General features: G+C 40.6%; 1 protein-coding gene across 6 annotated transcripts in view; it reads right to left on the bottom strand.

The window, feature by feature from the left end:
- Positions 1–11,234, bottom strand: part of atp8a1 (ATPase phospholipid transporting 8A1) — a 69,903-nt gene that overhangs the window by 25,821 nt on the left and 32,848 nt on the right. For all 6 annotated transcript variants that reach the window (XR_013303158.1, XM_077609035.1, XM_077609037.1 and 3 more), the window contains 7 exons: positions 10,396–10,478; positions 9,183–9,232; positions 8,541–8,610; positions 8,267–8,351; positions 7,335–7,474; positions 4,901–5,039; positions 2,668–2,732 (listed from right to left, as the gene is read on the bottom strand). Coding sequence is in view for 5 of the 6 variants with exons in the window: in XM_077609035.1 (XP_077465161.1) it covers positions 2,668–2,732; positions 4,901–5,039; positions 7,335–7,474; positions 8,267–8,351; positions 8,541–8,610; positions 9,183–9,232; positions 10,396–10,478 (632 nt within the window). In the remaining variant the exon portion in view is untranslated. The remainder of the gene's footprint in view (positions 1–2,667; positions 2,733–4,900; positions 5,040–7,334; positions 7,475–8,266; positions 8,352–8,540; positions 8,611–9,182; positions 9,233–10,395; positions 10,479–11,234) is intronic.

The raw sequence follows: 11,234 nt of genomic DNA, 5'->3' as shown, positions 1-11,234 counted from the left end.
GATGGAAAAGCACTTAGTTGGGAAATGCGACTTTGGCTTGAACCTCTAACGTCGAACGGAACCCACTGAGGGATGCTGGTCTGATCCCACTTTGTTTGATTTTGAAGACATTTAAGTCAGGCTGGCATGATGGAAACAGAAATAAATTGTTCCAATGTGTCACTGTCATTAAACTCCTATTTATTGGGATTTTTGTATTCAGTGTAATTGACTTGTTGAATGTTTCCACAGGATTTAAAAAGTGCTGTAAGAAAATCTGATCAGGAGGCAACGGCAATTAGTAACTATTAGTCATTATCAAGTCTGAAATTTCAGGGGAAATCTTTGAAGGGGTCATTTTTGAGCAAATTTGTGCTTTTATTATTATTTCATTTTTGTGTGATAGTAAAGAAAAACACCATCACCAATGTTTCAGCAAAAAAGCCTTTGTGAGACATTTTTAAGTGTAATTATTCAGCCAATCAAAGTGATTGTCCCGCCTACTCGTTACGTCAAGCACGTCATTGCACAGAGAAACCATAAAGAATATCAGCCTATTGTCTAAGCTACTTTTCACTTAGTTCCTCAAATTACACAGACTCAGAAACTATAAAGAATGTCAGCCAATTTTTTTCAAAGCTACTCTTCACTTAGTTCCTCAAATAACCCAGACACAGAAACTATTAAGAATGTCCGGCTATTTTCGAAGATGCTTTTCAGTACGTTTGAGTGCGTCAACTGTAAGCGTGCAACCTGATTGACGTCACCTTCGCCCCACAATGGCGTCCGACAAAGAATCTGTCCCTTCGAAGATGACAGACATTTTTCAGGAACCTGGTGAGTGTGTGGGAGGGTTTCGGCCCGTGACGTGGCCCACCCAATCTGTCAAAGTGGTCGTGGAGGACCGGAGGGAGCCGGCAGCAATGGCTTGGCAAAATAAAACTCTGAAACCTCATCTTAAGGGAAATATTTGGACAACGGGGCTTTGCCTTTCAGCAGATACGCAGCGGGAGAGAGATGATGGATTAACCCAGAAAAAAAAGCCAGGAAAGAGGACACATTTGCGCATGTGTGAACATTCTGCATTCAATCAGACATCCTTTGTCATATCAGAACTTTGTTGATATTGTAATTGTAATGAAGGTCTACCTCCAGTTTGGGTCTAATCCAGTCAGATGGACATTCAAGCAAAGACGACATTTTTAGCTCTAAACTAGGCAGTGGAGTTCCCCAAGTGTCCTCTTAAAATTCTTTTGTTATTTGGCCATAATGAGGCATTTAGTGGATGTGAATCGCCAGTGTTAGGGGGTTAGGGTTGGGCAATTCGGAGCATCCCGTAAAGACTGGGCTTCATTGTTGATACGTGACGTGTGACCTGGGATCGGGATGTTTGCGGAAATGTAGAGTCATCTACATCACTACGCGATGGGATAACTCCTGCTAAAATGGACGAGACCACTCCAGTCTGTCGAAAGGATTGAATTTTAATGACAAGAATGTCATGGATTTTTTAAATTTAATTTTGAGCACTATATTTTGTTAATTTGACATGTAATAAAGCTATAAAATTGAAATCACGAGGTTATAAAAGAGACCCATGCGGTATGGACATCCCAAAGCGACATTGTAGTTTTTTGAGACAACTTTTCATGATATTTTAACTTAAATTCATTGTGTCAGATGTTGATCTTCTCATATACAGTGTTTAAATCTCATTATAATGACAATAAAAGCATTTAATTCAATTGCAGGCGAACAGAAGTGAAGCGTGCTGATTTTAGCAGCTTTACCTATTTTTGCACTTGATTTATTGGACCAACTAAACGTTTGCAATTTTGCAATCAGCATTCCAATGAGTTTTAATCGCCTTATAAATCTAACTCGACAGGGGTATAAAAAATTGTTTTAAAAATGAAATTGTTGCCAAACTTTATAAGGACTGGAAATGCCTTTTTGTCCATATTTGGAGAATATTTTTCTGAGAGTGAGCCACTTGAAAGGGTGTAACATTGGCAATGAAAGTGAGCTAATCCCATACCGGAGAACAGGTTGGTTTTCACTTGACGAATTTCAGAGCCAGTGAGCTGATGCAGCGCAGGGGATGTCCAAAAACCTTGACAGGCGCACCCGTAAAGCAGCGCGGAGGGAAGACACGCTCCAATTACTCCCGCGGCCGCCGTGGCCGTCTGGCCCGGGAATGCGTGGCGGTGCGGGCGCTTGAGCTTGCGCTTTCCGCCTTTTTGCATTGTTAACAAAGCACCTTATGTAAGCATCTGCTCAAGCACAAGCCAACAGGAGCTGACGTTTCAAAGCGCCGCTCCGTGCGCTTTATCAATCCGGATTTGGGACTTTTGACTCCATTTTGCGCGCTTAACCACCAGCCGAGTGGACGAATATCGCGGTTAATGTAGACCAGACATGGCCGCGATAATAAGAAACTCACAAAGTAGGGTCACCCCTATTATAAGGTTTTTTTCTTCAGTACTGAGTCCTAGTAGCGCGGATTTAAATTTTTATGAACTTGAAAAATTGCAAAGTAGTGAATTTGCGATAAGTGAAGACGCGATAATCAAGGGATTACTGTATATTCTATATGATGTATTTTGAGTTATGATTCTAATTAGTCGGAAACAAAATGTAGTCGTTAAAAGTACTTTTTTGGGGTAGAGAATTCTGAGGTAAACTTACGTCAAGTGTGTCCTCGTTTATCACCAGCATCCCCATGTTCTTTGTGAGTAGTCTGCAGGAGTGTCCTATGGTCGGAAAAGAACAAGATGTTATTATAAATTATAAACATAAGTGTTAGGAGACTAAGACCTCACCTTAATAATTGATCACTTCCTGACAAAACTGTTGCCCATAGTTTCTTTAGTTCACCAAACAGTAAACCACATGTGTCAAAGTGGCGGCCTAGGGGCCAAATCTGGCCTGCTGCATCATTTTGTGCGGCCCGGGAAAGTAAATCATGAGTGCCGACTTTCTGTTTTAGGATCAAATTAAAATGAAGAGTATAGATGTGTATTAATTTTCCTGATTTTCCCCCTTTTAAATCAATAATTGTCATTTTTTAATCCATTTTTTTCTGTGTTTTTAGTTCAAAAATAATTTTGTAAAATCTAAAAACATATAAAAAAAAGCTAAAATAAACATTCTTTTAGATCTATAAAAAACGGAATATTCAGGGCTTTTAATCCGGCTCTTTTAATCCATTTATAAAAAAAATATCTAAACATTATATCTAAAATGGTCCGGCCCACGTGAAATCGAGTTGACGTTAACGCGGCCCGCCAACCAACCCGAGTCTGACACCCCTGCCGCCGTAAACGTATCGGATATTTTTCTAAAATTTCAGCAGGAAAAAAATTGAAGTTTGTATCTGAAAAAAAAACATGTCATTTGGTGTGTGTTTTTTGTATTCCAGAATATATTTGACTTTAATCCTGATTTAAAATGGTGAAATGTAATCATTCTTAACAAGACGCTGTTTTCCCCGTCACTTAAATGTTTTCGAACGGACGTCTCTTCAGTGGTTCTTTTGACAAACCCTCTCGTGAAAAAGCGGTGCGGGCGCTTGGCTTCCAACCGCGTCCCAACTGCGCCCCGTCCAGAACGTGACGTACTTTGGACCAACGGCGGAGCGAACGGCGCTGTGAAGCGAGTCCCAGAACAAACAACGCTGGGAGTCGGCTGCTATGCTGTCAGAGTAACTGTGGTCCATCCCGCGGTAATGGCGGCAAATGAGCGCCGCCCCCAAATAATGACGGTCTTTACAACTCCTGCTTGGACGCAAGTCAGATCAAACTGACCCGCCGTGTTACTTTGCCGCTAAGTTGAGTCAACACAGCTGGCTTGGGCCTGAATTACGGTTGGACCGCTCCAAGAGGGGCATTTGGGTGGTTAGCTCCGCCTCCAATTAAAAAAAAAAAAAGCGAAAATCACTTGTTTGCCATTAACTCTAGCAAGAAAGATCCAATTTCAATTGTCAAATTAAAGTCAATATCGGCATGGGGATTTACAGTGGAACCCCAGTCCAAGAAGCCACGCCCCCAAAAGCGGGTGCAGTGATTCCGCGCTCACATCTGGGCATTCCGGCCGGGCACAAAGGGCCGATTGAGAGGGCCCCGCAGTGGTAGGTCGACTCGGAGCGGGGCGCTTTTTTAGCTATCGATTTTCCCCACGCGTGGGCGGCCGCATGGACGCGCTGGAATGGCGAGGAGGGGGCTCATTTGCACTACTGATACATTGGTGGGGGCCAAAAGGCCCCGAGGGGAGGCAGACGCCTACAAAGTGCCCGCTTGTGTACATATGCATGTTATTTACATCATGTCGGTGAGCGGGGCTCATACATCATCCCGTGCGCAGCAACAGATGCTCGTTCTATAGACGTACGTCGCGTTGCGGTTTTGCAGACCGCCCGAAGAACGCTATCGGATTTAACATCTGGGTCGCGACGGAGTTGAGGGCCCAAAATGCATTGCAAATGACCTTCTGGGCGCGATTTGGTCCGACTAGGTGGGGGAAGCCAGGCAACTTGGCGTTCAAATTCAAAGTATTGCGCAATCGGAGGATTGGAGTGGCTTCAAATAAATGTATAAAACTGTTGCGTTCAGTCTTTCTGAACCGTTGGCTTTCTGTTGCGCATTCCTATCTTTGATATGATTATTCTCTAGTCGGGATTGACTTAGCGACCAAAATAGAACCACCTGTAGGACTTTATAAAATCCGCATGCTAAGTTACATTCTGGGATGTCGTCGTTATCGTTAGATTGACTTCGGTGGTGCCGTCCAAAAAAATGTAAGGAAGAATCAAGGCCAAATGGAACTGAATGAAATGTTAACATGGTGTTTTGTTCAGTTTTTTCCTTCTATGACACAACTTGTCATTTTCAAGTGGGTATCAGGCTGGATTTGGCCTCCTTACCGATGTTGATGGCCGTTTCCTGTTTGTCTCCTGTCAGGATCCAGATCTTGATGTCAGCTTTCATCAGTGTCTCGATGGTCTCGGGCACTTTATCCTGCAGTTTGTCCTCGATGGCGGTGGCCCCCAATAACTGTAGATTCTACCATAGAAAAAAAAAACAGGCCACATTCCTCATAAACAATTGGTTTCAGTTTTTTTTTCCATAATATTGGAAGGTAGGCGATTGGAATCAGATGAATTTCAAATATTCATTGAACTGCTATCATCAATGGAATGTTACCAGAGACAAAGTCATATGAGAATACACAGTTGGAATTTTCAAGAGTGGCAATCTCCTGTGAACAATAAAAATATGAGGAAAAAAAAAGAAAAGTTCCAAGCTCCACTGGAGCTAAACTTACAGCTGCTCTTGTTTATCAGTCAGAACAGACACAGAAGGTTTGAGGACTTTGGGGCCAGAGGTGTAGTAGATGTGTGCACGATGTAGTCGTGAGGGAAAACAAACTGCTTTTTTTACAGGTTTAAGAGCAAAGAATTGGTACAGAGATGGAACGCGATGAGATCTGATTGGTACTTTGGGTGGCTTTGGGATTTTTTTTGGTCCTGCTGATGTTAGGTGTATTCTTTGAGGGTTAGCAGGAGAAAGAGCCATCAAGCAGCTAGACAGTCAAGCCAAATGTTGCTTGTACAGCTTTTAAAACAAGTCAGAGTCTCATTTGTGTCGTAGTGTCGGTCAATGTAGAGCAAGGGTGTCAGACTCGGGTTGGTTCGCGGGCCGCTTTAACGTCAAATCCATTCCATGTGGGCCGGACCATTTTAGATATAATATTTAGATATTTTTTAAATAAATGGATTAAATGAGCTGGATTAAATGCCCTGAATATTCAGTTTTTTATAGATCTAAAACAACGTTTATTTTAGCTTTTTTTATATATATTTTTAGATTTTACAAAATGATTTTTGAACTAAAAACAGAAAAAAAGATAAAAAAAATACAATTGTTGATTTAAAAGGGGGAAAATCAGGAAATTTAATATTCATCTATTCCTATTCATTTAAATTTGATCCTAAAACAGAAAGTCGGCACTCATGATGTACTTTCTCGGGCCGCACAAATTGATGCGGTGGGCCAGATTTGGCCCCCGGGCCGCCACTTTGACAGCCGTGATGTAGAGGCTCAATATCAATCATTTCATCACAGAAAAGACACACAAAAGCCAACCCGGTTTGCAGAGTCATTGCAAGGTTTGTTTTTTTAACCGCACTTAATGACATTAATTAAGTGGTGCGTTTGGGAATTGTGCTTTCAGATGAGAATTAAGTGACTTAGTCCACCTCTTCGTATGACAACACAATTATACTTAATAAGACAGTTGAACATATGAGAATAATAGTTGAACAGTTGAAAAATGTAATTCCCAACTCTAAGGACCTCAATTCCAAAGGTTAATAGTAACAAAATGAATTCTTAGCACATCATTCCCATTCTTTAGGAAGTAATAACTGAAGATTGACCTGAACTGCAAGAGTACTGCTGGGTGACTCTACTGCGCCTCCACGTGGCTCTCTAAGACACTGTTTCTCCTCATTCAAAGAGACATTTTTACCTGACAATTTCTCCATCTAATAAAATCACTCCTATGTATTCCATGCCAGATTGCACTTATGCATCTATGTGTGCGTTAGTGCATGTGTGCGCGTATGTGTGTGTGTTGGCAGGGCGTGCCAAGCGAGCGAGCGAGCGGGTGATTAACGACCGCGGCTCGCCGTCTTTGATTGACGCTCCCTACGAGGCCCAGAGCGCACGGCGCCAATTACCTGCTTGTGATCTCAAACAAACATACACTTGGAATTTTCCCCGTTATCCAAGTCTGATTACATTGGCCGCGCTACTCAGACTTTTACGCTTGAGTCCAGTCTGGTGGGAAAAGCTAAAGAAAATAAAAATAAAAAATACGGGCTAGCACTTGGATGAATGAATGTATTTAAAAGTGGCGGCCCGGCGAGCTGAGTGGTTAGCGATTCCGGGGTCGAGGGTTCGATCCCAGGTGGGTCCTTACAGTGTTTGGATGTTCTCCCCGGGCTTGTGTGGGTTTTCTCCGGGTACTCCGGTTCCATCCCAAGTCCTAAAAGTATGCATGCTAAGCTAATTGTATATTAAAATGTCCTTGGTGATTGGTTGTTTGTCTGCTTGTAAAAACCGATTGGCTGGGTAGGCCCTGCCTGATGGCTGTAGTTAGCTGGGATAGGCTCCAGCACCCCCCACGGCCCATGGTCAGAGAGGTGGTTCCCCGTCTTTCCCCAAATTGAGATGAACAGGGGCAATGGTATTAGAAAGATAGAGCCTTGGCCTAAAGCGACCATCTTTTGAGGATGGCAATTCATGGTTACAAAGGAAGACGAAAATGTCAAGTTTGATTTGATTTCAACGTACCTTCTCAATGAGTTCGTAGCTCTCCTCCATCTTGAGGGCTCGGTTCTGCAGGGAGGTGCTGGCTCGACGGTAGACCTCCAACCATTGCTGATAGGACGACTCGCTAATGTCTGCGACGGCGAAGCACAGCGTGCGCAGTCCTGTGTGACCACAAATGCAACTTAACCATTGTATTTGCCCATTCAATAGAGCACCTATCTGTATTTAAAAAAAAGTGTAGTGGGAATCGGTCCATTAAAATTAGGAACAGACTCAGTCACAAAATAAATAAAAAATGAGAAGCCCAACCCTGACGTTGCTCTTAATATGAGAAAATTCAATCAATGTTGCATTATTCAGCTCTGAGAAAGCATCATGCCAAGAAAAAGAATCATTGACGTGCATAACGGAGGAGATGGATCCATAAAGTTATGGCAGCCTTTTGCAAGTGTCAAGAACCAGAGTGAGAATCGTTAAAAAATTCAAAACAGCACATTATTCAAAAAAAGCATTTGATGGACTTGGATTTTGGATGCTAATGAAGAACTTGGCCAAATTTGGAACTGAAGTCTCAAAGACAAACCAAAAAAAAACTGCACAGGGATGTAAGGAGGCTTCAAACAAAGAAATACACATTTGAGTCATACTAAAGTACGCATAAAACAACTTACACGAATCCTTTTTGCCATTTTAGTAGACTTTAACGAGGCACAATATATAGTACTTTATGTAGTATTGACTTCGTACAATTTAATCGTCACAAGGGGGCGGTGTGAGTACAGAACAACACCTTTGAGTGGAACAGTTTGCTTTGGCATTGAGTGCTATGAAAAATCCATACAGGCAATAATAAAAAAGCAAACACACAAAAAAATCACCACCATGTAAAATTCGCCTGACCTGATATTGATAAAAATGCCTTTTTTTCTGCTTCAATTTAAAAACTTGCTTACCCTCAGTGGCAAACTGCTCCAGATGTTTCAACGTGATCTCTTTGTAACGAGAGCTGTCTGCCAGTCTGTCGTATATTACCGTATCCTGCACACAAACAACAAAAATAACGATAAATACTTTTGCTTTAATAAACATACACTTCAGAACCATCGCACACTTAAATGGATTTTTAGTGCACGGGGTGGTACAGAAAAATGTTTTTAAATGTGATGAGGGAGAGCACGGCAGGAGGCAGGTGTCGTGCATCACCATGGCGACAGACAAGACACTCACAGCTCCTTTGCAGTAAAGGCGGATCTTTCCGGTTGGCGTGCGCATGATGACTGACATCCTCTTCCTTACACTGGGTGAGAGAAAAAGAACGAGAGAGAGAGAAAAAGGAGGGGTGAGAGAAAGAAGGTGTCCTCTTGAGGTGTTGCAGCCGACAAATTATGGCTCACAGTCTGAGCAGAGCTAAAATTAGACAAGATGGCCGTGGGTAACGTTGTGGTTAAGTCACTGTAGGGAGATGTTATGCACTTTAAAACAAGAGAAATACTCGCTGGATTTATTCGGGGTAGTTTGATGACTGAAAATGGTGTCCGCTTTTATGCCTGATTCAAATTCTGTCTAAAAAAAAGAAGAAAAACCATGCGGTTGTCTTTATGAGGACACAAAACAAAGTTGCAAGGAACTGATAGAGAATGCAAAAGACTATTTTTATGTTTGAACTATATTTGACTATTTATTCTTTGAATATTTCATTCAGATTTTAATTTTTAAACCTGTTTTTCTTGACGATTTAGACACACGTGTGTTTAATTTCCCTGTAAGATTATAATTTCCACCGTTGGATTATCTCTTTACATAAAAAACAATTTTTGTAATGTTCGGTTCTGCAAAGAAATATTAATATGATAAAAGATCCTACTTTACCTGGTAAACTCCAGCACATGAAGCAGCTCATACTTCTCTTCGCTTCCCATCTTCGAGTATAAAAAGAGAAAAACAAGGTAGGATTCCATTAACATCTTTCATTAAAGCAAGCGCGCGGCAGGAGAGCAAACGATTAAACTGATGTGAAACGTTAAGACTGCTCTGATGAAGCGGGAAAAATTCAAGCCGTGTCTCGGAGATGCCGAGAAGACAAAAAGAGGGAATGCTTCTGGCCTCGCCGCTTCCTTCGGGTGCAATCAGCGGGTTAAGCAATTAAAGGAGGAACAATTAAAGGGTGATAATGCTCAGACTAAATTCCTCGTTGTCAAAAATTGGAATTGTGAGCAGTGTTTGTGAGGAATGGGCAGGTGTCATACAATGTAATAGTCAAAGAGAAAAATTAATATAAATTTAATGATAATAAAATTCAAATATTTCAAGATCCAAAGTGTGAAACAGTTTTTTGTTGCTTATTTTTCCTCTAACATGAACTAGAATTTTTTTGGTTTCTAGGGCATCAATTTTTGGCGACATAAAGTCCGTGTGAGCAATTTTTTTGGCGTAATATTAGGAGATTGAAGTCATATTTGGAGAAAAGTCATAAAATGATGCGATTAAAAATATGACATTACTTATTTTTGCATCACTCGAACCGGACGTTGTTCAGAGATCAACTTTTGTGTGAACAAATTCGATTTAGGAATCATTTTGGAGGTTTATTTGATTCCTGCTCATAACATTCTGATGAGAATGACTATTATTAATATAGGCGACATAGTTTTAAATTAAAAGATTTTCCCTTCAAATGTTTTCAATGCAAAAAGTGCCACAGCTAAAAAAAATGATATATAGCACTACTTTGAAAATTTGAATATCTTGAGGTTGTATTTCCTGCAATCGGGCTTAAAAGTTTAATATTGCAGAGATAAAAGAATGAACAAAATGGAAATCAATATATTTCCATCTCATAAAATATGTTAAACTGCCAAGATTTAAATGACTTTTACTTGATATTCAAATTTTTGGGCTAGTACTATGTCAACTAATAGAAAAAAAAAAGGAGCAGAAATGAACACTTTACAATGGAAAAGGTAATCAAATGTACGGTTGATTTGAATAAATATCGCGTTAAAATAAAAAAATGACATTGATTCCATCCAATGAGTGTGTGCACGTCGGCAGCGTATATTGTGTTGCAGGAGATGAAACGTACCATTTCCACAATGACGCTGTCTGGCGTTCTACCAGAGAAGACAAAGCCCAAGTTGCGCGCAGCTCTCACCAGAGCGCCTTCATCTTGGAAGTCAAGACAAAGAAAAAGAATGTTAGACATCAAGCCAAGCTGAGGACGTATTTGCAAAAATGGAGCAGGTATCTTGTAGCATAATGGATGCTAGAAATGGTGCTGCAGGGACAGAAAAAGCCATCTACTTGTTTTGTTTTCTTTTTCCAGTTCACTTAACAAGCTCATCCCCCACGCAAACAACATTTGTGGAAGCAACATGGAACAAAATAAGCCCAGAATGTCACATAATAAGCATGACAATTCCACTTAATAAAAGAATACTGATTGTTGCAATTGCCACCTGTAAGTGATAAGTATCCATATTGCCATGGATGCTAACATTAATATTCGTTCTGGTAATATATTGGTTTATTACAGAAGCAAGTTTCATCAAATGTTATTCTCTCATCTTATTTTATTTTTTTTAATAAGAGTCCACTCAGTGTTTACATGACGAACAGCAAACAATGCCTCCAGGGTTGGTGACATTTTGCAATTCCATTAAGGCTGTCCTTTTACTTTATTTATTTATTATCTGCGTACATTTACATAGTCCTGCTAGGGGCGACGGGCATGTTGGGCATGTTGAAACACTTTTGCTGCAATGTGTACAAGCTCCAAACATTCCACAAGGGATATTTTCTTTTTATCACAATTTCCTACTAATAATTATCCTTTTTTAACTTTTCTATTTTACATCATCCTATGGACAAAGATAAGAAAAATGAGGGATGCCAGTGGGTCTTTTAATATAAGTAAAAAATGTA

The sequence above is a fragment of the Stigmatopora argus genome, chromosome 9 (genome assembly GCF_051989625.1).
Source record: "Stigmatopora argus isolate UIUO_Sarg chromosome 9, RoL_Sarg_1.0, whole genome shotgun sequence".
Lineage (NCBI taxonomy): Eukaryota > Metazoa > Chordata > Actinopteri > Syngnathiformes > Syngnathidae > Stigmatopora > Stigmatopora argus.
This window is presented reverse-complemented; position numbering and strand designations above follow the sequence as displayed.